This window comes from Manis pentadactyla, chromosome 4 (assembly GCF_030020395.1).
Source record: "Manis pentadactyla isolate mManPen7 chromosome 4, mManPen7.hap1, whole genome shotgun sequence".
NCBI classification, from domain to species: Eukaryota; Metazoa; Chordata; class Mammalia; order Pholidota; family Manidae; genus Manis; species Manis pentadactyla.
Window position 1 is genome coordinate 140,369,405 of NC_080022.1, and position 27,489 is coordinate 140,396,893.

A 27,489-nucleotide genomic window follows, 5' to 3' on the forward strand; every position below is an offset into this window, starting at 1 on the left:
TATTTTTTTCCGGATTCTCATTGCTTCAGCCTCTCCTAAATCTGCTACTGTACGTGTCACCTCGCTTATGGGATGCCCTAAGTGAGGGGAAAGAATGGCCACTAGAGACCCAAAGAGGGATGTAGGAGCTGTGTGAAGTACAGTATTTCTCATCCCAGTAGTGAAAATCTCTTCAACTGGGCCATAATTCTCTGGACTATAGATGGCATTTCTTATGCCTAGCTCTTGTAGCACCTGTTGGAGCTCGGCACACGCCTGCCATCTAACAGGAGAGGATGGTAGATCACTTGGATTGGGCCACACAGCACGAAGTGCAGCCATAAGCCAGTCGAGGAGGGAGTGACTCCCTGGGGTCTGATGTGCATTTTGTAATCGCTGCCTTAAGGCGGGCTGCACTGTCAGGGAAGACAGCTTTCCCATCTCTGATCCCGACAGAACAATTCCATCCACCCCTAAGTCCCACAGATGCAGGAGCCAAGCTGATACTGATTCCTAGGGCTTCTGCCTAAACCAGGAGTCCAAATCCTCCAGCTCAGCCTGAGTATAGGGGCGGAGCATAGAGTGCTCCACGACTTGGGGAGAAGGCTGCTCCTCTCCTTGCGGAAGTTTCAGCTGCTGGGTCTTTATATTTTCTTTATAACCACTGGGTGTGCCTTCATCCTTCACCAGCTCCTCCATTTCTGGGGCTGATACACCTCTCTCCCCCTTCCCCTGAGTGCCTCTTCTGCTACAACCTTTACCTTTTCTACGGTGCCTCGCAGAAATGCTACCTTACTCTTCAGAAACTCTCTTACCTTCACCTCAATGCTTCGCAACTGACGCTCTTGTGCCACCTCCACCTGTGCTTCCCTCAGGAGTTCTTTTTTCTTGATGGCCTCTTCCTCCTTCAGAACATCTGGCAGCGCTGCCATCTCATCCAGTAAGGAATTGTTTACCTCTCCAATGGCACCTTGCTCTCGCATCAAGGCCATTTCCTTCTTCAGGGAATCCACAGAAGTTTGCAGCTTGCATTCTTGTGCCGCCATTTCTTGGGTCTCCTCTGTAGACCTTTTTAAGACTGTGAGAAGCAGCCAACCCACAGTCCCCGCTGCCTCACGGGCACTCTGCTTCTCAAAGGATCTGCTTACTATATCAAGAGCCACCCCTACTGCCTCAGGTGTCACCTCCACTTGCCTCCAGTCCTGGGGTGGGGCCCAGTCCTCTAGGAGGCAAGCCACCTCAGACCACATACCCATTTGGGGGACAATCCGCTGCTTCCCCATTCACAGGGGCAACCCGCTGAAGCACCCCTTCCATAAGGGCAGCCTGTCTTTTTCCTTGGTCAACAATGAACCCTGCCGACTTTGGCCAATTGTCTTGCTAATGGATTTCAGCCTTGGGCAAGTTCACTATGAATTCAGTGTGACCAAAGAAATTGACAGCAAAACATTCTTTGGGGTGAAAGGGTTTATTACCTGGCTTGTTCTCCCGGCAGTAGGTCGAGCACTAGCGTCTCTGCCTCCGCCCAGAGCATTGGGTTGAGCTCTCTATATAGAGGAATAATAGCTTATTGCCTAAAGGTGTGGAAGCGGTAGCCTAGCAACAGGCCAGTTACATCTTCAGGTGGTTTAAGTTCAGTGAGGGTCCTGGCCATAGGAACCCCAACTTCCCCACACTTCCCTTCTCCCTTTTTCTGAAACCCTTGCTGTGTGTACTGTTATAGTGTCCCATAGGTTACTGTGTATTTTTTTCAGTCTTTTTCTTTTCCCTTTGTGCTTTATTTTGGATAGTTTCCATTGCTTTGTCTCCAAGTTTAAAAGGTCTTTTCTTTTGCAGAGTCTAATATTCTGTTAACCCTACCCAGTGCTTTTTCCATTTTAGATATTGTAATTTTCATCTCTAGAAATTTCATTTGGTTAGTTTTTATGTCTTCCTTTTGCTCCTTACCATGTCCATGTTTATTATGAAGCATGTTTCTGATAGCTGTTTTAATATCTTCATCTGCTAATTCCCATCATCTCCCTTATTTCTTGGTCTGTTTCAGATGAATGATTTTTTTTTTTATCCTGGTTGTGAGTCATTTTCCTGCTGCTTTTAATGTCTGGCAAATCTTGATTGGAGGCTAGACATTGCACATCTTAATTTTGTGGTGCTGTGTTTTATGTTCCTTTAAAGAATGTCGGACTTTGTTCTGATACTTATTTAAGTTATTTGTGATCAGTTTGATCATTTTGAGTCTTGCTTTTACTAAGCTTCATTAGGGTAGATATAAAACAGCCTCTAGCCCCATTATGAAGCATTATTCTTTCCAGGATTTTACTGGTTCCCCTTTTAATTAATAAAGTCTTTCTCTTCTGGCTAGTAGAACTGCAAACTAGTCCCAGCTCTGTCTGGACTCCAGGAATTGTTCAGCTTACTGCTTTCTGGGAGTTCTTTGCCTACCCTCACAGTGTTCCATCCAACATGTGCAGATCATTATTCTGCAAATTATTCCAGGGGAACTCCACTGCAGATACCCAGAGTTCTCTCTGTATACAGCTCCTTTCTTGTGTTTTGCTCTTCAAAACTTTACTGCTTCAGCCTCTGAATTCTAATCTCTATCTCATCAATTCAACAAGATTATTGGGCTCTGTTTGAGTTTCCTTTCCCTGCATTGCAGCTTGGAAATTTCCTTATGGCAGTAAGCTCTGGCAGTTACAGGGCTCACCTTGCTTCTGTCTCTGAGATCATAGGTCTTCACTGCAGTTGTGTTATGTCTGAAAAAAATTGTTTCATATATTTTGTCCAGTTTCCTAGTTGATTACGGTGGAAGGGCAATTTCCATAGTGGTTAGTCCTTCATAGACTGAAGCAGAAGCTGTATATAAATTTATGCTTAGAAACTTTTTAGAATAATTGGAAGAAATAAATTCTATCCTTTTACTGTTTAACCAGTTAATTCTGTTTCTCCATACTCCCTGTTCTGAATTTGTATTTACTGCAGAAGAAACTGATTTCATGTTCTGTTGAAACTCTAATGTAAATATATGTCCTTAAATTAGTTGCAGATAAGGGTATCTCAAAATGCAGGTTCATGCTAGATTTTACCATTTCTTTTAACAAGGGGTGTTTATGTATTTCTTAAATTGAGATCAGAAATACAACACTATTTCTGTATACGTATTTTGACTGTTATTAACAAATTTCTGACCTAGAGGTGAAAGGCCTTCATTCTGAGCATCACAGGTGAAGACCCTCTTTTTCTCTTCCCAAATACGTATAGCCCTGAATCATTGGAGAGACTAAATGGGTTTTGTTTTGTTAAGTTGTTTTGGGCTTGTTTTCTTTCCCTAGATTTGTTCTTTGTCTAAATGCATTATATACAATTTTGTTATTATCACTTGTAACTTTATTTGTTTACTACTGTTCTCACCTTGTTTTCTTCAGTAATGCTTAATTTACAAATGTAACCACATAAACAAGTGTTTTACTTGTTTGATTTTTTTTTTGTAGGTGGTATAGCTGTATGCTGGGAAAGAAATGCAGCCTGGCTCCTCTGAAGGAAGAACTTCGCGTACAAGGGGTAAGGCTCATTACTATTCTGGGTGTCTACTTTTGGTGGTACTTGGAGTATAGAATTTTTCTTGATATTTAAAAAGTCAAAATGGTGGGGGATGGGGGTTGTTTTTTCTTGTTTATTTTATAATTTTAGAGTTAAAAATGACTTTTAAAAAATTATTTAAGGCCGCCTTTGACAATTACAGTAGATTAAAGTTGGGGAAAATGGGGTGAGTTTTAATGTCACAGAGAAACCAGAAATAAAAAAACCTGGTGTCTACCTACTACTGACCCCACATCTGACTCCCTTTATAATTGCAGAAACTAAAGGCTACATATGTTTTAAGGGGCTTGTTCTGGGTCATATATCTGGTTATCAAAGAACAACTAGAACCAGAACAGTCCTCAATCCAGTGTGCTTCCCACTATAGTACAGTCCACACAGGTTCACCCCCTCGCTTCTGTTTTGAAATGCAGATGGCAAATAAATACCACCCCTGACCTCTCTCCCAGTTTATGGTGTTTTGGCCTGAGTAAGTATGAGCAGGATGACTTTTCAGAGAAAGGGGTCAGATATGGGGTTAGTGGTAGGAACAAGTTTATTTCTGGTTTCTCTCTGACAATCTGGTCATCCTATTCTCCCTACCATACCTGTTCTTTATTTAAATTGTAACTGCTCAAAGTTCCATTTTCTTTCCTAACAAATCTAATAGACAAAAGGGAGACTACATAGCTATGTCTAGGTTTTAGTGGTCCTCTCTTAAAAAAGAAAACAAAACACCATTTGAATCATTTTATCAATGATTCTCTGAAGAGCTGTGTTTTGGGTGTTTCATATATTTGGACCTCCAAGCCAGAACTGTAAATTGTTTTATTGCAGAAAAAAAAATACAACTTTGTTGAGAGGTAATTTATTCATTGATTATTAGGCAGCTATGCATGACTGTTTTTAGATGATAGTGTTTGTTAACTGGTAAAAAGGAAGACCAATGCATAATTTAACATGAAGCAGCCACAGAAACATACTGGTAGAATGACTTTAATTTGATGAGATGCTGTGTTTGTTGGTTTCAGGTTCCTAAAGTCACCTACACTGAATTCTGTCAAGGTCGGACAATGAGATGGGCTTTAGCTTGGAGTTTTTATGATGATGTAACAGTACCAGTAAGTAAAGACCTTGCTTCAGCTTTTCCAAATGCCAGAACATGATGGGTTTAGTATGTCATAAAAGAGTTAAATCTCAATGCTGTTCTGTTTCCTTGAAGTTCACCCCACATGCTCAAGTCAGAATGGAAAGTGATTATAAATAAGACACAGTCCTGGACTGCTGACTGTGGTGATTGTGGAGCCTTTCTCTGTAGGTGCAACACAGTGATTATTACTCAACAAACAAATGAATTGGAAATGCATTAAAAATTAATTCAGCCAGTGTAACCTGTAGGAACATCTTGTGGCCATGATTATTCTGTTGGACATTCTTTAAGAATTGGAATTGAAGTATGTTTATTTTCCTTTAACACTGCTGCTTTCCTAGAGTAGCAGTCTCCCAGGGTTCCTGGTGAATAGAGACGTTCCCAATTTGGGTTGCAGGCTTTTGATGTGTTAACACTTAGGGATCATTCTAGTGAGTGGTTCTATCTTGGCTTTAAGATTACTGCTAGAATATTGATGAGTTTTGAAGTTAGGTGATAGGTCATTATCCTGTGCTCTCTACTTGGCATATGCTTGAGCTTGAGCATTTTCAGAATAGAAAGTTTTAATAAATGATTTGTTCCAGAAATTTCTGTCTCCTTTGCTGTTATATATATGTAAAGGAAAAATGCTTCCCAACTCGCTAGACTGAATAATTGTTCTGGGCTGTACTAAAAGGTGGTACTAGAATAGCTTCTATTTGTTCTCATGGTTCCTTCACAAGAGTGATTGACTTGTGTTGCCTGGAGCCTCCTGCCTTACGTTTATGCACACATTGCTCAGCCTGTGCTCCTTCTTCCTTCTTCCCATAGTACTTATGGAGGCCTAGTACCTGGTCCTTCAGGTCTTTGTTCATATGATAGGCTTGTTTGGCGTGCTCCTTTCCCAAGGTCTTCGCTGCTGTTAGTCTCTAAAGTCATCTTAAATGCTGCTGTGTCTATAAGCCTCTCTCACTTGTCTCAGAACAGAATAGATACATGTGCAAGGAGATAGTTTGCAGATGTTTCTGAATATGAGCCCAGAGTTGAAACTGATCCTGTTCTTCCTGTACTCTTCAACTGGCTGTGCTGCTGGCTTGAAATAAGTATCCCAGTCAAGTTTGAATGCCATGTCCTGTGAAAACCTAGACTCACCTCTGTACACTTCATGCAATAGAGTAATCTAGAGGTTAGTGTTTGAAATACTCACTGGTTAAATACTCACTCTGCTTTTTTGAACTCCCTGAAGGATTATCCTTCCTGTTACTTTCTGTCAAATAGCAAGGCTTTCACACCAGATGGTTAAAGTCATTAGTAATGCCCTGGGTTATCCCTGTGCAGTCAGTGCCAGCTGTGGGAGAGTGGTACTGCACTGGTTCCAAATGCTTTCTGTTTAACCTGCTTCCCACATTTGTTGGCACCACAGGTGGGAAGAGCTGGTAACGCGCTCTGGCACCTCCAGGCCATCTCAGAGACCAGAGTTGCCCTTGCACTCTTGGATTGGTAGCTGTTTGAGATCAGAATATCAAGGGGCACTATGTTTCTGTGTTAGCAAAATCAGCTTATTTTGAAAAGGAAACTCCTAAGCCTTCCTCCATCCCTCTCTCCCTGTTCATAATTTCAGCTGTCAAAGAATGCCTCTTGCTAAGGGCTTCACGTTTCCCCATGCCAGAGTATTCACCCCTCCCATCAGTGCCCCCAACCCAAAGTTGTTAATAATGCATTCCCCAGTGTTGCATTAGATGCACTTAAAACTGCTACAGGGGAAATGGCAATTTCTGATTTGTGGTAACCCAGCAACAGTTTCTTAGCACTGGTGCCCTTGATCAGCAACTGCTTTCCCAGGGGTAGTCCCAGGGCACCCATGAGGTTCTCAGTGGGCTGTCCTCTTGGTTCTCTTTCCTACCTGGGCCTCTCCGTACCCCTCACTTTTTGAAATGCTCACCTGGATTTTCCTCTTTTGCTCCTGTTAAGGGGTGGGGAGGGAGGAGAATTCTGCTTTGGATGAGGAGAGGAAGCCAAGGACTAGAACTAGTTAAGCAGAAATATTGACCTACTTCCTCACCCCACCCCCACTCCTGTCTTTTTATGGCAAATGTGCAAGTTACTATAGCAACTTCTGTTTTCACTTATCTCAGGCCTACTGACTTGTTTCTGTTGATGCCAAAAGCTGAAAAATTCTAATTTGCTGCTAATGCAAGTGCCTGCACTAAGCCCATTGCTCTTGTCTTGATTTATTGTAGCACCAAAAAGGCAAGTCCTAGTGTTGACAGAATGTTTGTACAATCATTTCTGATGATGAATGTAAGGATGCATATTGTAAGGACTGTTCTTTACAGAATTTTAACAAGCCTCTTAGAATGCCTCCTTGTCCCAGCTTCTCTTCTGATTGCTCAAGGCGTCATTTTAGCTTTGCTTTCAGAAGTTTGACACTTTTTAAAAGAATAAGGAGAAATAATGTGGCTCTAATAAGTTGTGCACTCTTGGTATGAGCATTGCCCAGGAACTCTGGTTTTAAAATATTATCCCCCAACATTCAAGACACTTTTTTGAAGCCTGAGGATTTTTCTGGTCAGGGAGTAATAACTTGAGGGCTTTTGGAGAGGAGATGGAGGGCAGGAATCAAATTCATTCAGTCATCTTGTTAGTGTCAGAGCTGGGGTCTCTGACAGTGCTCTGCTTACTTACATAGGTTTCAGACTAGTACTGGATAGATGCAGGATTCCATGTGGGTGCCCCAGAGGATGACAGTTAGAGGCAGACATCAGGTTTGTGCTTCAGGCATCACTCTCATTTCAACCAGAGCTGATCTGCTTTTATTAATATTATGTATTGATTTTATTTGTTTAAAAGATTCTGCTGTTAAGAAATGGTTTGAAAAGCAGTAGGGTGCCAGGCTATACATCAGGCTATAAATCAGATGTGATGGTTAAGGAGCTGAGCTTTTGAGCAAAGCCAAAGCTAAAGACTCTCTTCTTAGTTGTCTTATTAAGTAGGATCTTCATTGTGCTGATACTAAAGAAATGAAACATAATTTTCTATCCCTTATGATGATTAATTTTACGAGGGAGAAAAACAGATGAAGCATTGGTACATAATGGTATGTGAGTAAGTGCTGAAGTAAATGGTAGGGGTTCAGAATGGTCAGGAGTGAGGGAGTTCAGACAAGCTATTCAGGCTGGGCATTTCATAAAATGACTTGTGAAAATAGCTGTTTTTTTCTTTTTTCATTTGTCTCTGGGGTGGGGCCTATTTTATGACGGATTTTAAAGTTACTTGGAATGTTTCCTCTTTGTAGGTTTATGCCACCAAGTCTATACACAGATTCACTTGTTTATTTTCATATTTTTAGGGATTGCCTTTTTTGTGTTAATTTTGTTTTGTAATTATAAAAGATACATGGTTTCAAAATCAAATCTAAAAAACAAAAACAGAAGTCTAGCTTTTTTCTCTTATCTTTCACCCTAACCCCTCTTCTCCATGTTAAACAATTTTATAAGTTATCCTTCCTTTTTTTTTTAATGTAAGGAAATAAACATAGAGTCATAGCCACCCCTTCTTAGATAAAATTCTACACATTCTCCTTACTGTTGCTTTTTTACTTTTTACATATGTCCTGGGGATGATTTTTAGGATATTTTAAACAGTAATCTGTCAGATTAAGAATAAAAATGCCTACTGGGCTGTTAATAAGGAAGCTACACTCTTAGATAACAAAATATTCAGTCCACTTCATGGCAGCAGAGCTGATGTAAGTTTGAATGAGGCATAGTCAGTGAGGTGGTCTGGCTGTCCTTCCCAGATACCTCCTGTCTGTATTCCAGCCAGGTGTCAGCATTGGCCCCTTGGCTCTGTTTCCCCAAATAATGGTAGCCTGTGCTGAGTTAACAGCTCATAGGCATTCTGCTTGTTCCTGGAGGATCTGGGGCAGTAGCCATTCAGTGTGTGGAGGAGCAGTGAAGACCCCACTGCAGTGGCCAAGGGCAGTCCATCCTTCCCCTCAAATCAATTCCAGAGGCTGCTTTGTCAACACAAGGAAGCTGTGGCTTCGTGCTCAGTAGATCTCTAGTGAGTGATGGACTCCCTTCTTTTTCCTGTAGATGCTAGGGAGAACTTGATTTCATGCTTCTCATAGCCTCATTGGGAGTTTTTGCCTTTGCTGTAGTTGACAGAAGAGCTCTGGCAGCATAGCAGATGCTATACAGACTTATGTTAAGTTACATCTCATTTGAAAGTCTCTTGATTGGTTGCACCAGAGATCTGGAAATTAAAGTAAGAGTGAGGATTTAAGAAATTTACAGGCAGCCCTATTTGGAAGGTATTTTAAAATGTAAGAACTGTGTGTTGTCTAGTTCATGGTTGCAGTCTAATGTGTTTTTAACAATGCAACAAAATTACACTTGAAGCTCCTCTCCCTATTGATTGTTATTCAGTGAATCCTTGCAATTCAGAGAATACAAAAGCAGTATCCTCTATGAGATGTACAACTCTCCACTAAACTTCTTTCACACTGTAATTTCAGTTTGGTAATAGAGTAGTGCATTTTCTTATCTGGAATCAGTTGTAAATTCATCTTCTGATTTCTTAAACTGAATTAACCATTGTAAATAACTGTTTTTTTTTTTACACTTTAAATTACTGAATTATTTATATCAGCTTGCCTGCTCAACTAGATTATGACAGTTTGAGTGTAGCACTCTTCATTTAAAATATTTGTGGTTTGTGATTACAAGCATTAGCTTCTATTTACTAGTGCTGTGTCAGAGTATAAAATTATCTACTACCAGGGACCTGTGGAGTTGAATTTAACTGTTAATGTCTCAAAACCTGTTCCTGTATTTTACCCTGGGCTTGCCTATGAAGAATTGCCAGTACAAAAGAGGTGGGGAGAGGAATGATAGCCATAAGCCAGGCTTAAGTTAATCTTTGCTCATTTAATAAATTTTGCTTGAGAATTTCTACAGTATAAGTTATCTTTCTCTTGAGTGCCTAGTTTCTGTAATAGAGTAAAACTAAAACAATCCTGGGACTATATATGTGTGTATTAAAATAATTCATTGGGAATATTCAGAAATATCAGATTCATCAATTGACCATTGTATATGGAAAACAGGGGCCAACAGTGCAAGATTAAGGAGCCATATTTGAGATGGAGAAGTTTTCATTTTCATCCTGGGATAACAGGGTAATAAATTGTCTATTTTGTTGTTTCTGACTCCCTCAGAAATTGGAAAATGGATCCTTGATAGAGAGCTCTTATTGGTTTTGTGAGGATGCCTTTCTCTCCTTTAAGTTGTAGAAATAGTGAGTCCATTTTAGCTTTAGGAAAGAGTACCACAGGCCAGACCTAGCGTGACACAAGAGAAACGCAGCAGTGAAAACTTCACTTGCTTGTTGCAGTTTGTGAGCACAAATGATTACCATCTCTGTTGGAAGAGATATGAGGTGTATCCTTTTGGCTCTGTTGGCAGATGACAGCTGGGTGGGCTGTCAGGGATGGCCTTGTCACAGATCTTTCCCTGGAAGCAGCCTTGGATGTTGGAAAATGGCACAGGGAATCTGATTCTTGTCCCCTATCCTCCTGCACATGCCCTTTCTTCCACTCAGCTTAATAATCATGTAAGCACCTTAGTGCAAAGTGCTAGGTTCTTAGTAAACTGTAGAAATTATGTTTCTTATGCTGGGTGATTTGAGTAATAACAAAACTACTCTCTTAATACCAGTATGAATTTACCTCATCTTGTCTGAAACATTAATTGAACAAGTTCAAATTCATACAGGGCTTAGAGTCTATTGTTCATTTCTCAAGAGGCAGGTTCTTACTCATACACACACCCTTTTGCTTTTGGTCCTTTCCTCTAAGCTTGTTTTCTAGTGTTCTTTAATTTCCATTTTTTATTAGTTAATATCTGATATAGAAAAAAAAATGTAGATTCTTTCTTTAGAAATACTGTCTAAAAGTTTCGTAGCATAGATTAAACTGACTATTTTGTCATGTCTATATGGGGCATAGGGTTGCTGGTTAGTTTTTATAAGGCCTCACCCAGAATTGGCCCTTACTGTGTGTGTATATGCATGTGCTCTGTCATTGTTTCCAGGTAGAATTATAGTTAATGGCAACGTAGTTATCAGAGACTTTTTTTTTAATAGGAAAAGATCTTCAGGAAAAGAGCTTCAAAACTAGGTGTTTTTTCTTTTTGAGCCTTTTTCCTTTATTATCTTTACCTCATTTTGAACCTAACCTTGGAATTATTTTAATTGCTTCAAGTTTTGATAAATTGTGTCACAAGACCAAGTATGCCTCCCAAAACAACGTGTCCATAATATATATATCTGGTCTTACCTAAGAGTCATTAAAAAAAAGGTTTGAAGAAATACATTTTAAATATAGTGTCCTTTGGTTTTTAAAATGAAACTTGAGTCCCTCTAGTGGGTAGAGTATAATTCACTTTCCAAGATTGAAATAGGAAGAAAAAAGACAATCTTCCATTATGCAGAAGCAGCTTTCAGCTCCACTGTTCTCATCAGTACTGTTATCTCCTCTTCCCCAGATGAACAGCCAGCAGTGCTTGGCTAGCTGTGGGCTTGGCCCCACCATTAGTGAAGACTCAGCAGTCCTATTCTGCCCATGTGCTCCTGGTCTTTCCCAGTGTGTGATCCCACAAGCTGTGCTGCTTGCTTTCAGGTCTCAGCAAGTAGAAACCCAGACTACAAGTTGGTGATTTTAAGCCATGCAGTACACAGTGCACCCAGGATCCTTGAGTTGCCATGAAATAAATACTTGTACCGGCTTCTTTTGGGCACAGCAGGTAGATTAAGAACATTTAATAAGTTGAGGTGCTATATACTGATAGCCAGAACACAGGCAGTGTGGTATGGAGAAAGAACCTGGGTTTTGGTTCAAATCCTAACTTTGCAATTACTAGCTGTGTGACTAAAGCTGGTTCCATAGCCTCTCTGTATCTTTGTAAAATGGGGGGATGGTAAACCTATTTTGCAAGGTTGTTTTAACTGTTAAAAATAAACATGCAAAGGCCTTTGTGTTTTTAGTGCTCTGCAATTGTTAGCAGAAGTCAGAAATTTCCCTAGCTGAGTTCACTATAATGCAGGGGATTTAATTATTTGATAACTTTCCCTTCTTCTCCCATGCCTTATTTTTCTTTTAGTCACCACCAAGCAAGCGAAGAAAATTAGAGAAGCCAAGGAAACCCATTACATTTGTAGTTTTGGAGTCTGTGATAAAAGAATTGTCCCTTAAAGCATCATCTTTGGGCTCTGAGACAGTGGAAGGCATAGTAGTTGTGACAATGTGGATTGAAAAAATTCTCACCGATCTGAAGGTACCTGATAAAAGCACATTAAAGAAGTACTTATAACAGTCATTTTCTTCTTTTCTTCTTCTTGTATTTTTTTATAAGGAATTTTGAGAGGAAAAAAGTGACTTCCTGTAAAATTCTGGTTTTCCTCCAAATAGGTGCAGCATAAACGAGTACCATGTGGAAAGGAGGAAATTAGCCTTTTCCTAACAGCCATAGAAAACTCCTGGATTCATTTAAGGAGAAAGAAAAGAGAACGAGTGAGACAACTGAGAGAAGTTCCCCGAGCTCCTGAGGATGTCATCCAGGCCTTGGAAGAGAAAAAGTTCACCCCCAAAGAGTCTGGCAGTGACCAAGATTTGGCCCAGGGCCCCCAGGAGAGTGGTCTGTGTGGGCCTGCTCTACCGGAAAGCGAGTCTACCACCGCTGAGGGCCACTGCCCAAACCAGGATTCACTTTCCCGGCAAGAGGAACCCATGGAGGGGGAAAGGAGTGAGGAAAAGGGAGGGATGGAGGTTTTGGAAAGTTGTAAAGGCTCGAGCAATGGGGCCCAGGACCAAGAGGCTTCTGATCAGTTCAGCAGCCCAGTGTCTGAAAAAGGGAACCATTTCCAAGGAATGACTGGACATTACCTATTCAAGTGTTTGATAAATGTAAAGAAGGAGGTAGATGACGCCTTAGTTGAAATGCATTGGGTTGAGGGCCAGAACAGGGATTTAATGAACCAGCTTTGTACCTATATACGTAACCAAATTTTTAGGCTTGTTGCTAGTTAACCCCAAACTTTATGCAGTTGGGAACATCTCTCTAAATTAGCTTGCTTTGGAGTAGCCTGTGGGTGGCAAGAGGAATTCCACTATTGGCCCATGGGTAACATACCGAATCATCTTCAAAAAAAAAAAAAAAAAAGGAAACAAATTAATCTACTTTTAAATCCTCCCCCCCCCCACCCCGCCCCTTTTTTAAACTTCACAAGGCATTAGTATGGTAGTTCAAGAGAATGAATTGTGGTTATCAGCATCAATACGGAGCCATTAGTAGACTCATGAGGGATTTAAACATGACGTAGGCTGATCACCTTAGCTTTAGGCCAGTTCCCTGAGGCCAAAGGGTTATTTTTGTCTGGTTGGGTCAGAACTGCACAGAATATCATGCTCTCTGTCACCCTCAGTTGCTCTTGAGGAGGGATGGCTCTCCTTTCCTCCGAATGGAGGCAGTGCCCCTGTGTCCTCTTCTAAAGTCACCTTCAAGACTGAAGACATCCTCATGGGAATGTATGATTGATTACTGCTTCATCAACCCTGAAAAAGGCACTGGCCTAATAGTAGGTGGCGGGAGAGTCAGGGAGAGAGAGCTTAGTAATGCCCGGAAGACAGGCAGATGTGGGGAATGCCTGGAAACATCACATCCTGACTCATGTCTGTTTTGATGTTGCTTATTTCAGAAACAGAATTAGGTAAGCAAAACTCCCAGATGTGACGAAGGCACAGTGGAATGAAGCCATATCCCTACCTCCAACCTGTTTTTTAGCAGTTTTACTGGTATTTGCTTTTTGTTTCAACATTTGAAGTGGAGCTTTGGTTTGTTTTTAATATAGGAATATTCAGAATTAAAAAGTGTCAATCCTGTTTGAATCCTGGGATTGGGGGAAATATTTTCTTGACTTTGAGTGAGTAAATGATTGGAATAAGAAACAAAGCAAGGAAGTTAATGTAGGTTGCTTAAGAAAGTGTCATCTGTTGACAGATAAGTTGTAGCTGATCAGATAGTGCTTTTTGTGGGTTCCCTTGTAACTCCCTCTGTGCTCACCTGGTTACACTGGAGAATTCTTGAGTCTGGGCTAACCATGTTCTGAAAACATCTTTCTAATTGGAATGTCAGGGCTCTGCAGAAATGTGTCTCTATGGAAAAGGAGTCTCTTCTTTTGTTTTTTTGGTTTCTCAGTTACCCTCTGCTTGACTTTCACAGCCTAATTTTACCCCAGCAACATAAGGTTCTGTTTACACTGAGATTTTTGAGGATTGTTTCAGAGCTGCTTGCCATCTTCAAAGAAGACTGGGACTGGGTAGCTAAGCCACTCTTCTGAAAGGTGGCTGTTGGTTAGGGCAGAAAACTGATGGCTTTAGCGTATCTTGGCAGTACCTAGACCAGGCCCTCAGCATAGGAAATGAAAATAGGACCCTATTACACACAGAGCTGCAGAAGAGAAAATATTAACCAGTGTTAACTTGGCCAATCCATAGACGCTCTAGAGAATGCATAAACTCCCTGGGTTATTTCCAGAAGCTCTGTAAACATAATGTATTGTGTCTTTTGTCTTTGCTTTTGTTTTTTTCTGGACAGAAGGGTCCATGACTTAGGAAAGAGGGGTCAGTGACCTGCAGAGGATCAGGAATTGCTCTTCTAGCCCAGCCTCTCATTTGACAGAATGAGGAAACCAATGCCCAGAGTTACAGAGAGCCGAGATCCAGTCCAGGGCCTTGGGTTCCCTCAGCCCATGGTTCCTGTCCTGTGCCCACCCACACTGTCCTGCTGTAGTTATTTCTGATGACATTTGAATCATATGCTGGACCCAAACCTAATTTCTGTCTTGATAGAATTTTAGGATAATTGAGTTAAATGGCAACTATTCATTTGATGAGTGGTCACTAAGTATATATTATTTTCTTGTTTGTTTCATCATTGAAGAATAGACATTATGCGTTAAAGATTTGGAATAAATGTAAGTAGAAAAGAGCCACAAAATCACCGCCAGTGTCAGTCTTCTTAAACACATCCACTTGTCAGTGTTCCATGTTTCCTTCTAGCCGCTTTCTGTCAGTCAGGTGGGCGAGTGTGGGTTCGACTTGGATTGTTCTCATGCTGGGTATTCAGTTTCATGTTGTACTACATCTTAACATCTTGTATTTTGCCGTGTTACACAGTAGTACTTAAACTCTTTGTCTGTGCACAGCATATTTCAGGCAAGTATTAGCCTTTGCTTAAGTTCTAGTACTTAGAGATCCCCAGAGAATACTCTGTGTAACTGGAGGCACAAAAGATGTGTCTTGTGGCTGTGTGTGTTTCAGTGCCCCACCTTTAAATTAAGGCCTGGTGTCCGGGAGAGGTTGTAGGTGTTAAGCTGATGCTCTTAGAATTTAAAAGCTGTTTGATGAGGGAAGCTTCTGCTGCTAGAGTTGCGAGTGCCTGCTTTGCACTTGGATGCCTGCCTTTTCTTCTCCAAGAATAGTTTATTTCTATCTAGTGAGAGAACATTGAGAACATTTTTAAAAGACATCTAAAAATTATTTTAGTTATATCGTACTTTATATTTGTGTGATGTGTGCTAATATATACCTGTGATTTGGGGAAAAATAGATTTTTTTTCTTTAAAGAAATAGGTTCCTGACCCATGAATCATATGTTGAGTGCTACTGGCCTTAGGTGTCTGAAGGTCAAGTTCATGTTACTGGATTGATACAGAATTAAATCTTTGTGTTATTATCTTAAATTCTATTCTGGTCCCTGGCATTGGCTTCTGATTGCTTGATAAAGTGGGAACAGAAGCTGAACTTGTTTCCCAAAGGCCTCTAAAGCTGCTTTTGTTCTCTGGAATCTGCTTTTCTTCCAGCAGTTGAGTTCCTTCACCCCACATCCTTGCCCAGCTATTCACACACCAGAGCAGTGCTGCAAGTCCTAGCAGGGTGGGCACCTCTTTTGTGGAGTTGCAGCTAATCATAAGGGTTCATATTGATGACTTAAATTTTTAGTTTATGTTCTTTGAGGCACGAAACCTCTCTCCTCTTAATGGAAATGATGTCAGCACACCAACTTCTAAGCTCTGACAAGTAATAGCACTGCAGAATGTGGGAAAGATGCAAAATCCTGTAGAAAATCTTAAGGGAGTAAGTCCCTCAATCTTACTTAAACCACAGCACTTTTCTCTCACGCCACACAGGGGCACCATTGGCCCTTTCATCAAGCTCTGTAACGTCACTGTGGGAGCAGATAAAATTCTGTCCTTGGTATTTTCTTGAAATATCCAGTTGCTACCCAGATATTTTTATGTAAACAAGTACATTTTCATATAAATATAAAAAACAAAAGTAGAAATGGGGGGAACCACCACCACCACCCCCTTTTTTTTTTTATCTGGGCATAATCTTTCAACCCTTTAATGGGTCTTGTGGTCCCAGTTGACTGTTTTTTCTTTTCTTTTCATCTACTCAGTCCTGCTACTCTAGAAGATACCCGGGTTGGGTCAACTTTTTATTGGTATCTAGTTAATGGAGGTATTAGACGGGATGTTAGTGATCTTAAACAGTAACTTTCAGATGTCTTCTGTTCCCGGAAGTCTAGAGAGCTCTAAGAATGAAATTGTTTTCATTGTTCTTTTAATTCTTATTTTGGTTTATCTGGCCAGCTGACTAACTTGCATGAAATATGTTGTTTATATATCAAAAGTTGGTACAGTTGGTTCTGTGTTACATCTATTATGTGGGTTAGCTGAGCCTTGTTTCCCATAAAGGGTGTTTCTGTATTAAACATGTATATTTCTAACCCTGGAATCTGTGTGGGTTCAAGGAGAAGTTCCACCTTCCCTTGTTTTTATGACACTCAGTCAGATGTAACAGGGGGCCACCCAAAAGATCTACACATTAGGAAGAAGAAGGTCCATTTTGGAAAACTAAGGAACCCGCTGGGAGAAAGGAAGTCTCAGAGGTGCAGCATTTTTACAGCCATCTAGGAGGTGCCCCTATGAGAGGGATGGGACCACATCATTTTTAGGGAAGTTGGTGCTCAGGAGATTTGGTTTGCTGAATAAGCACTACTAACCCCAGGAAACCCCAGAAGAGGCTTGTAGTGGGAGTGAATTGGTTTCTGCCTCCAGGAGCAGGGCATTGATAGTCTTGAATGCTTCTGAGTCCAAATCTCCTGGTGCCAGTGCCAGCACAGTAGTAGAAAGCCCTGCATGGGCTCATGCCACTAGCAACAGGGCCTCACACTCATACCAGAGGGCTCCCACTCTGCTCCATAAAGAAATTCAGATCCTCTTCTGTGACTCACCAAATGACTAAAACAGCAGTTTATTTTTTTAATTGCTGGTTGGAACAACTAATACTCCCTTTTAGAACAACTAATGCTGCCTTTTGGAAGCTGTGCTTTTACTCCAGGGGACTATGTTGTGACTGAGTGAAGGCCTTGCACCTCTGAATGCCCTTTGAGGTGTAGCCCATCTGCCTCTCGCAGCCCAAGCAGGCACATCGGGGACTCCAGGTGCTCCCCCGGGAAGTGGAGGATTATGGGTGCTTGTTATGAGCTGGGACACAGAGATGAGGAGATGTGCACCAGAAAGTGCAGGTGGACTTGGTGGAATTGGCTTGTCTGTGATGCCCCCAAGAGGGCAAAGGATGCTTTTTGACCACCCTGTGGGGGAAGGAGAACCAGAAAAGAACATAGATTTTGCAGTTCATCAGACCTGGGTTTACATTCCAGTTCTATTTACAGGGTAAGTCAGTTTCACTAAGCCTTGGCTTCCTCATACAAAAGATGCAGATGTCTTCACAGAGTTGTAGCAGCAGTTAAGCGAGGAGAGTGCAGAAACACCCAAAAGAGTGCGGAATCAAAGAGGAGGCCTCTCAGCTTGCTCATCTTGTCTTGAGTTTTCAATTTCTGGTCAGAAAATCTTCTGCCAATAGATTCAAGTAAAACAGATAATGATCTCAAGTGTATGCTGGCAGGTGTAGAGTGCCATTACTGACCAAAAACAAAACCAGGCTTCCATGTCCTGGAGGGAGAACAGGGAACCAGTATTGATTGGTCATCTTCTACATGGTTTGCCTCATTTAGTAACTCTGCAAAGGGGTGTGGTTTCCCTGTATGAGAGCTGAAAGAAATGGAAGTTTGGAGAGACCTCAAGTGACTTGGTCTAAGGTTATTCACAGAACAAAGTCAGAAATGGGATTTGATCTTGAGTCCAGAGATCCAAGATGGGGACCTTGTACCAAATCTCAAAATTCCTAGCAAGAGCTACCCTTAGGCACATATGGACTTGCAGACTCATTTGACTTAGCTCTGGAGAAAGGAGACTCCAATTACATGACACAGGGAAGAGTGTCTCTTAACCAACTTACAGTTAAGCACTTTAAGGTTAGCACTTTCCAGCCTATGATCAATGAGCAAGATTTAATAAGTGAAATTGCTTATAATTAGTTCTTAATTTATGTTACCAAATCTTAACAGAATTTTGTATTTGGCAGTAATACAGATAATTAAGTAGTGAAACCACATAAATGAATAGTGCAAGCACATGCTGGATCAGAATCAATGTAAAATAACCGATGATTAGGTAATGATTCTTTGACAATACATAATTGTATAATAATGCAAGATGGGGGTTATTTTTTTTACATTTTAGTAGGCAGCTTCAAATATTTCACTTACAGAACACACAACAGGTGCTTTTGATGTTGATGGAAAAGGTAGCAGTTGTCCCAAAGGCAGCAAGTCGTGGCGCCCAGGTAGGCTGAGGGAACTCCTATACATCGGAGGGGACAAAAAGCGCCCTGCCGTCTGGCAGAACCGTTCAGGGAGTGTGGCTCCGAGAGGCCAGAAGCTCGAGCCAGGAAATTCCCAGCTGGGGGACTTGGTTGGCTTCAGCAGCCCCCCAGGAAAATGGCAGCTTGTGTTACCACTGTCCAAAAAGAGAAGGCTATGCAGACAACAGTACTGACTGACCCCTGCTGGGACAGAGGGTCAGGTGGGGTCCTGTGCCCATAGATTGGCTATTCCAGAGGCTTGATCTTGATGTTTTTTGCTGGGAAAGGGGATTCCCAGGCTGGTCTGACGTAGGCTCCTTAATTGAGATATGTTTGTGCCAGGATTCTTGCCTTCAGGGCCACATATGGACCAAACTCTGGCCTGTATTTCAGTGAACCTTAGATGAGTGCTAATAAGGGCTTTTTCATTCACAAAGAGAAGTATTTCCTCATCTTCTGCAGCAGGGGCCAGCCAAGAAGGAATAGAACTTGTGCTCTGGCTGAAAGGAAGTAGCTTTTATTTCGTTACTGTTGGTTATCGCCATGCAGAGAACTGATGAGTACCCAGTGATGTTGGATCTTCTGATTTTTTGAGGGAAACCAAAAATCCAGATTTATAAGACATTTACTTAATTGTAAATCCTGACAACTAATTAAATGTTTTATAAAAACTCTGGAGGCTATCAGTTTATGACCTCTTCTACCATCAGGTGGGAGAACTGTCTAAATATTTGCCACCTCCATTTTCCTAACTTCGGCTACTGAAGTCTGGTTGCTGCCTGCCTTCCTCTTTTAGAGTTTCTTACCTCTTAAAGGAGAATCCCAAAGATTGTGTCCATGGGCCTTCTCTGCTCTTTGCTCCCACTTCTGGCTGACCACCTACTCCAGTGACTTCAACTATTGCTCACCCACCTTTCCTCATGCCCAAATCTAGACCTTTCCTGAACTTTGAACATCATATACCTAACCACCTGTATTGGACATCCTCCCTGCCAACTGTGGCTGTGTGAAATTCAACTTATTTTTTTATACCTGTTTCTCTCCTATATTCTTTTTTTTTTTTTAAGAGTTCAGGAATTTATTATCCATAATATATAGGGTGAACTAATATAGTTATCTGTGTATTTTAATGGACTTTTTTTGTTTCTTTTTTTATTTTTTATTAAGGTATCATTGATATACACTCTTATGAAGATTTCACAAGAAAAACAATGTGGTTATTACATTCACCCTTATTATCAAGTTCCCCCCCTCATACCCCATTGCAGTCACTGTCCATCCATGTAGTAAGATGCCAGAGTCCCTATTTGTCTTCTCTGAGCTACACTGTCTTCCCCGCGACCCCACACACCATGTGCACCAGTCATGACACCCCACAATCCCCTTCTCCCACCCCTCCCCTTTGGTAACCACTAGTCCCTTCTTGGAGTCTGTAAGTCTGCTGCTATTTTGTTCCTTCAGTTTTGCTTCATTGTTATACTCCACAAATGAGGGAAATCATTTGGTATTTGTCTTTCTCCGCCTGGCTTATTTCACTGAGCATAATGTCCTCCAGCTCCATCCATGTTACAAATGTTAGGATTTGTTTCTTTCTTATGGCTGAATAGTATTCCATTGTGTATATGTACCACCTCTTCTTCATCCATTCATCTACTGATGGACACTTTGGTTGCTTCCATATCTTGGCTATTGTAAATAGTGCTGCAATAAACAGGGGTGCATATGTCTTTTTGAATCTGATAAGTTGTTTTCTTTGGGTATATTCCTAGGAGTGGAGTTCCCGGGTCAAATGGTATTTCTATTTTTAGTGTTTTGAGGAACCTCCATATTGCTTTCCACACTGGTTGAACTAGCTTACATTCCCACCAGCAGTGTAGTAGGATTCCCTTTTCTCCGCATCCTTGCCAGCATTTGTTGTTCCTATTCTTTTCTGTGTTGGCCATCCTAAATGGCGTGAGGTGATATCTCATTGTGGTTTTAATTTGCATTTCCCTGATAATGAGCGATGTAGAGCATCTTTTCAGGTGCCTGTTGGCCATCTCCTATATTCTTTATCACCACCTACCCAGCCGTCCTGATTAGAAATCTCTGCTCCTCTCTCTTCTTCACCATCAGGCACTAAAATCTTTCACCTGGAAATATCTCCCAAATCCAGCCCAACTCTCCAACCTTAGTGCCACTGTCTTAGTGCTGTTCCTCACCTCTCACCTGGACCATTTCTAGAGAGCGTCAGAGCTGAGCAGAAGAAATATTTTAGATAGGTTGGGAGATGGGGGTGGGGGATGAAGAAACCTGCTTTGGGTGACAAAACAACTTTCAGAAGTACTAAGATGGAAAGTAGACCCATAGTAACAGGTTACATTAGTTGAGATAGAAGTCTGAGGCCCTTCCTGATAAGGCACAGGAAAACTACCCCCCTCTTTCACTGCTTCATTTTATAAAAGTAATGAACTTTCATTATAAGAAATTTAGAAAATGATGAATAAAAATTTATAATTCTACTCAAATGGAGTTATTTTACATTTTGTTAATCTTAGTATTTTTATATGCATATATATTTTTAAACAGTAAATGTGGGGTCATTGTTTATTGCAGTTTTATAACCTTTCATTTAGCAATATATTGTGATAACCCTTTTCTGATTATAAAACTAATCTGTGTGTCAAAATGTGTAACAATAAAAATTACTAATAACACACTGCCCAAAGACAACCACTGTTAATATTTTGGTTTATTAACAACTCTGTGTTCTTCAGCATGCCATATTGTGAATGTTACTTCACTACACTAATTGTTCATGTTAGAAATTTAGGTTTTCTTGTTTTCACTATTATAAATAATGCTTTAGTGAATATCTTTGTATGAAAATCTGTGTTTTCTTACTGCTTTAGGATAAGTTTATATACGAATTACTGAAGCAGAGGATATGACTCTTAATGACTCTTCATATATACAGTTGACCCTTGAACAGTGTGGGGTTATTGTGCCAGCCCCCTAATAGGCTGTTAACCAGAAGCCTTACTGGTAAACATTTGGTTAACACATATTCTATATATGTGTTAAACACTGTATTCTAACAGTAAATTAGCTGGAAAAAATAAAATGTTTTTTTAGACTGTTGGCAAATCTCAAATTTTCCAATTCAGTTACTGAAAAACTAAGTGGACCTGCACAGTTCAAAGCCATGTTGTTCAAGGGTCACCTCTGTTGCCACATTGCTCATTAAAAAGGTTGTGCTAGTTTACATTTCCATGAATGCCATTTTTAACACACCTTTGATAGCACTACAAAGCTAATTTTTAAAAATCCTTTATCAATTGATAAGAATATTCTCATTGTCTTAATTTGTTTTTGGTATTGGCAGTGTCAGACATTTTCATGCATTATACATACTTATGATACATATTTCGTACATTGTTTTATAAAATTTAAATTGTGTTCTATGTTCATTTTTCTCTCCAAGTGTTCTTTTTGTTACTGAACTGCAAGGGCACATCTTGCCAGTGTTTTCTTCCATTTTGTCATTTTCCTTTTATTTATGGTGATGTTGTTTTGTACAGTCAGGAGCTTTTAGAGGGTTTCTGTAATCAAATCTGTCATACTGTCTTTATATTTTGTTTGCCTTTAAGGGTATAAACCTTCACCACCCTTAGCACAGAAAGATGTTTGCCTGTATTTTATTATTCTTTTTGGCATTATTTTTTTGTATTTATTGCTTGAATTTATGTTGGTATATGGTATGAGGTCTAAGGACCTGTTTAACAAATGGTTCAGAGGTGTCACACTAACTCTTTAGAGAGGTGACTGGTCATTCTAATACTGCCATCTGAGGTGTTTGTGATGGGAACAGGGACTCAAGCGGGCTGTGGGTTGGGGTATGTACTGTCTCAGGCCCCAGCCTGGAAATAGGAGAGGCACAGGCTGGTTGGAACATGGCTCCTAGAGTGTCCCCAGCACTGCCCAGGATAGACTCTCCCAGTGGGCCCTGGGGCCTTGCTAAGAAATCCAGTTACGGGATTGAAGCTGAGCCCTTGGGAGTCCCAGTTCAGCCAGTGACAGGCCACTGCACCTCCAAGCCTTACATATTCTTCTGAGGGCATCATTTACTAGCACAGGTACCTTATTTCTTATGTTTTAAGACAATCCCACAGCCACCCTTTTAGGTGTGAGCTTGGGTTGCTGGGACCATAGAACTTCGTCCTTTCCCCAGGGCTCTGGTTACATTCCAGCCCCTCTGCCCTGCGAGGGACCTTCCCTATCACGGGAGCCCTCTACCCCAACTTGCTTCCATAAAGCTACCTCATTTTTTCTTCAAAAGAATAAAATCATCCTTTCCCTTGTGCCTTCCACTTTGATCAGCTTTCCCCTACCTAAGTCATCCATAGACCCCATCTCTAGCTGCACAGCTTGGCTAGGCTCTTTGATTTCTCAGAAAAGCCCAGCAAGTGACTCCTCCCTTTTTGCTTCTGAACTGCGTTTCTTTCCTTATTACTCAGTGTCCACACCCAGGGTGGTTGCTGGATAAAAATCTGCCCCTTTCCCCAGTCACCTTTTCAGGCTGGACATAAGCGCCAGTGAGGAATGGCTGTCTAACCGAGGCCCAGTTAGAAGCTCTTAATTTCTGAGTGGCCTGAGGCACTGTGGTGTACCCTGCGGTCACCTAAGCCCTGGGATCCTCAGTCTGGTTCTCCCTCCTTGTCTTCTCACATAGCTGCTAAGCTTGTTTATTGGATACCACTATGCAGAGTTAATTATTCCTTTAGCCAGGAGGGGAGAAGTTACCCATTGCTGTGAGGTTCCCAAGGACACTGGACCCACTTCTTATGCACTGGAAGGAGAACCTGGCCACTTCTCATCCCAGCTGACACTAAAGCAGCTTTGTGGCCTTGGATAAGATTCCTCTTGGGAGGTTGATAACTTCCAGCTATGACATCATGTGAGGCAGTGAAGAGGGGAAAGTACTTAGCTGCAAAGGTGGAACTTGATTGTACTTGTTCTGTAGATTCAGGAGATGTACTTTGACAACTCACTGGGAGTGGAGGAAGGTAGGTGAGGACTTTGGTAGAAACTTCCGGCTCTGTGGAGCCCATCTCACTGATGATTGAATGAGTACCCTAGGGGATACATCTCTAGGTAATTTAAAATCCGTCTCATCATGGGCTTGGCAGGAGTTGAGTTCAGATGACTAACCCAGCTTTAAAATCCACTTTCTTCTTACCCCTTTGAAAAGTATGATTATCTGGGATAATCTAAATAGAGCAAGCTAACCTTTTCCAGGCATTACTATGGAGTTGAGTCTGCTTTGTGACCTTTTACTCTACTTCGGCTTTCCAAAGGTCACCTGGCCTTATCTACAGGGATACCTAGTCCAGTGCCTGGCACATAATAGGCACACAGTAAATATTTGTTAAATGAATGTCGCCTGATAGGTTCCTGGGTGTCCTAGTCTGTCCCTCTTGATCTCATAGCTGACTTTATGCTTTTGGTCGTGTTTTAATTATGATAGATTGAAAGCTCCTTAAAACCAACTGCAAAATTTGAGAAGTCAGTCCTAGAGGTTTAGAACATCATCTGCAGTGATTAGTGTGAACACCTGTACTTTGGGCTTCATATCCCCTCTCCCTTCTCATTATTTATGCTTTGTAGGGATCAGGGAACTACTTTTCATAGCTCTTAGAGTTGTATATGTATGTAATACTTTGTTGGGATGAGTGGTGGAGGGGATGGAAGACAGCATCATTAAAGGACTGTCTAGCTCAGCATATTTAAAAACAGGGATTTGAACTGACATTGGGGTGCACAAGACTGGAGGAGGAAGGCAGAAAACAAATCCTCTCCTGAGAAAGTAAGTACACAATGATGCATGGCCCAGGTTTCCTCTGCCTTGAAAGGTGCCACTAAATACCTTGGAGCCATAAAGAAGTAGTAGAAACAACTTTCTGAAGGTGATTGGGCTTTGGATCGTTCCCCAGATGTACTAATCATTCTGCTGAGACATCAAAAAGACTGCTCTTACCTTTCCCTTGAATGAAGACAATTGCCAGCCTCTACCTCAGTTCCACCTGCTTGGAACAGGAAGCTGGGGGTAAAATGTTGACAGCCGCCCTCTTATTCATTCCCCTCTCCTTTTATTGCCCACCTCCTCACCCCATAGATATTTCTCACCCCACTTCCCATTCTGCACCTGGGAAACCTTGGTTGATGAGAAATTCTGTTTGGCCACTTTCAGGTTCCTGTAGTTAACAACAGGCCCAGAAAAAGCCTTTCTAAACCCTTGCTTTTGCCTAACATCCCCTGGCAGCTGACCCCACATGACCCAAATAAACAGATGACAATGTGAAGCCAGTGAGGCTATTTGTTTTAAATAGCAAGCATCTCCACTATGCACTGGAGCAGATGGGGTACTGGGGGCAAGGGAGAGACAGGCATCTCAATCTTTTTCACCCCAATATTATCTCCTGCTTTCCCACCCCTGCTAGGAAAAGGTGTCTTCAGAATACTACTTTTCAGAGGGGTAACTTGTTAATGTGGTACAGCTGGTCCCTGACACAAAGAATCAGGGAAATTGGACTTAAGTCTCTAGAAGAGGCTATAGGGCTGTATGAATGCTGTGACCACTTGAAGGCAGAAGGGTAAGTAAGGCTGGATGTAGTTTTCTGAGCATCCTGAGCCACTGGGCAGAATGATGTAGTGCTGACCTCAAACAAAATGACAACATTATTTCAGGTCACTATATATAATGTCTAGCGCCCCTGCCCCACATCTATACATAGCCTTTAAATTTCCCACTTCTTTGGTTGTGCAGTGGGTAGGCCCAAGGACACTAGTAGTAGGTGGCAGACATCTTAAAAAAAGCAATGTCAAGACCATCATAGAGCTAGCCCTCCCAGGAAAAGGACACTCATCCCATGGAGAAGAACTGGGCTGTTGTGCTCTACTCCCCTGCTGCTTTCCAGCTTTAACATAAACAAAGCCAGTGGTGGTAGCTGGGCGTTTGTGTGAGTGTAATGGTCTCTCCATGCTCAGCTGCAGGTGCCTTGGCATTAAATGTGCAAAGATCAGAGCCCTCTGTAGACTGGTGCTGGCAAACAACCCCCTTCCTCCTGTTGTTCACTAGGTTTTTGATTTCCAGGATGATATGTGCAGATTTTACTTAGGATGCATTAAGCCCTCAAAGGAAAGGAGCAAAGCCAGCAAGCATGCATTTGTACCAGCTTTCTGAGTCTAGCTCCCCTCTAGCTAGTTGCCAAAATAGGAACCTACCCTTCTGAGAGTGCAGTGGGGTTGGGGTGGGATGGGATGGGAGATGGGATGGCAGGGCACACCTTGCCACTCAACCATCTTCATAAAGGTTTGATTTCTGGCTTTGTATGATGGATTCTGACTCCCAACTAGCACTGTCCCACTCTTGTTTGAACTGGTTATCAAAGGGATCTGGGGCCAGTATCCAAGGGCCTGAGGCCTGCTGGCATTGGGGCAGCAGAGCTGCACATGCTCCAGGGTGTACCAAATGTGCCTTCAAGCCTGTGTCTGTCACTACCATCTGTACGAGTGGGGTTTGTGCAGCCTCCACCAAAGAAGCGGAACAGCATGGCCTCAGGTGAAAATTTTGGTGGCCCCAATCACTGTGTGAAATGGTGAGCCTCCTTCCCATGGTAATACTACATGACATTTTTCTAACTGGGGCCCTGTCCCAGAACTCTTTTCAAAAGGGTTGTCCGTGGGGTCAGGGTTAAATGCCCTTCGTACTCGGTAAGGCGTAAGGCGCAATTGACTACTGAGTGACCTTAGACAAGCCCTTTCCTCTGTGGGCCTTAGTTTCCTTATCTGTTAAATGAGGATTGGGGCAAGCTGACCTCAAAGGTCTAACTTCCTGATTGTACCCCAGGTGCCCCCAAACAAGCGACGTAAGGGGCGCCACCCAGGAGTCTCTGCCAGTCGGAGGAGCGCGGCTGAGGCCGAGGGGAGCGGTCCCGACCCTGCGCCCTGCCGGCGGCCTCAGCCGCCTAGCCTCTCGGCGGGCCGGGCTTCCGCCCTCCACGTTGTTGTTCCCGATTTCGGCCACGCCCCCTAGGTCAGGGCTGTGGATGCCTCGCCTTAGCCCCCGCCCCGGCCCCAGAGCGTAGGGTGGCCTCTGGGGTGGCACAGTTGGAGTCTCCACCCACATCAGACACGCGTGGACAAAGAGTTTAGGGGAAGGAAAGGGAGTGACTCGGTTTTAAAGGGAGGGTGGTGAAAAGGTAGGGTAGGGCATAACCGCAGAATTTCCCTCTCGGCATCCCACCCTCCGTTCTCACAGTGGCCCCTTCGCACCCGCGAATGTGACACTGATAGACACTGGCCCTTTAAACAGAAGGCTGGCGGCGCGGGGTGTCCATGTGGAGCTGCTCCATGCCGTGTTGTCCTGCCCGCCCATTGGCCCGTGGCCCGGTGACGTCGCCTAATAGGATGCGAACGCACTGCGGGGGGAGGAACGGAGACAAAATGCGGAATCGGATCGCCACTCCACTTCCTCTGCCGTAACTCTGGCAGCCTTCTGGCGTCAGCTCCGCCCAGAGGCGGATCCCGGGGGAATTGCGAGAGCCGGGTGGTTTCAGAAATTAGGTCACGTGTGGGTAGGGAGCGGAGACCCAGGGTCAGGCCAGTCTCTTCCGTCCTAAGGTTTCCCTGACCTGGGATATCCTTATTTGAGCTGAGTTTCTCTTGAATTACCCATCCACCCTTCCCTCCAGCTGGTCAGATTTCGTTGTGAATGACCCCAGCACGCAGCCCTTGCTCAACTCTTGGCTCGCAATCGGGGCGGGGCGAGGCGGGAAAGCGGAAATGCAGGGCGCGAAGCGGTCTAGAGTTTCTCCCACCCCCGTTTAGCCACGTGTGCTCGCGCCGTCTATAGTGGGTGGGGCCAACCCTCAGGGCCCCGCCCCTCTCTTCGTGAGAAGCCGCGGCCCTGCGGGCGGGGGCTCCGGTCCGG

The 27,489-nt window shown here is 42.5% G+C and overlaps 1 protein-coding gene across 1 annotated transcript in view; it reads left to right on the forward strand.

Moving 5' to 3' along the window:
- METTL16 (methyltransferase 16, RNA N6-adenosine) overlaps positions 1 to 21,967 on the forward strand; it is a 95,051-nt gene extending 73,084 nt beyond the window's left edge. The window contains exons 7-10 of the mRNA XM_036906129.2: positions 3,471 to 3,540; positions 4,590 to 4,679; positions 11,851 to 12,024; positions 12,159 to 21,967. Of these exons, the coding sequence (XP_036762024.2) occupies positions 3,471 to 3,540; positions 4,590 to 4,679; positions 11,851 to 12,024; positions 12,159 to 12,776 (952 nt within the window). The 3' untranslated portion in view covers positions 12,777 to 21,967. The remainder of the gene's footprint in view (positions 1 to 3,470; positions 3,541 to 4,589; positions 4,680 to 11,850; positions 12,025 to 12,158) is intronic.
- The last annotated feature ends 5,522 nt before the right edge of the window (positions 21,968 to 27,489 follow it).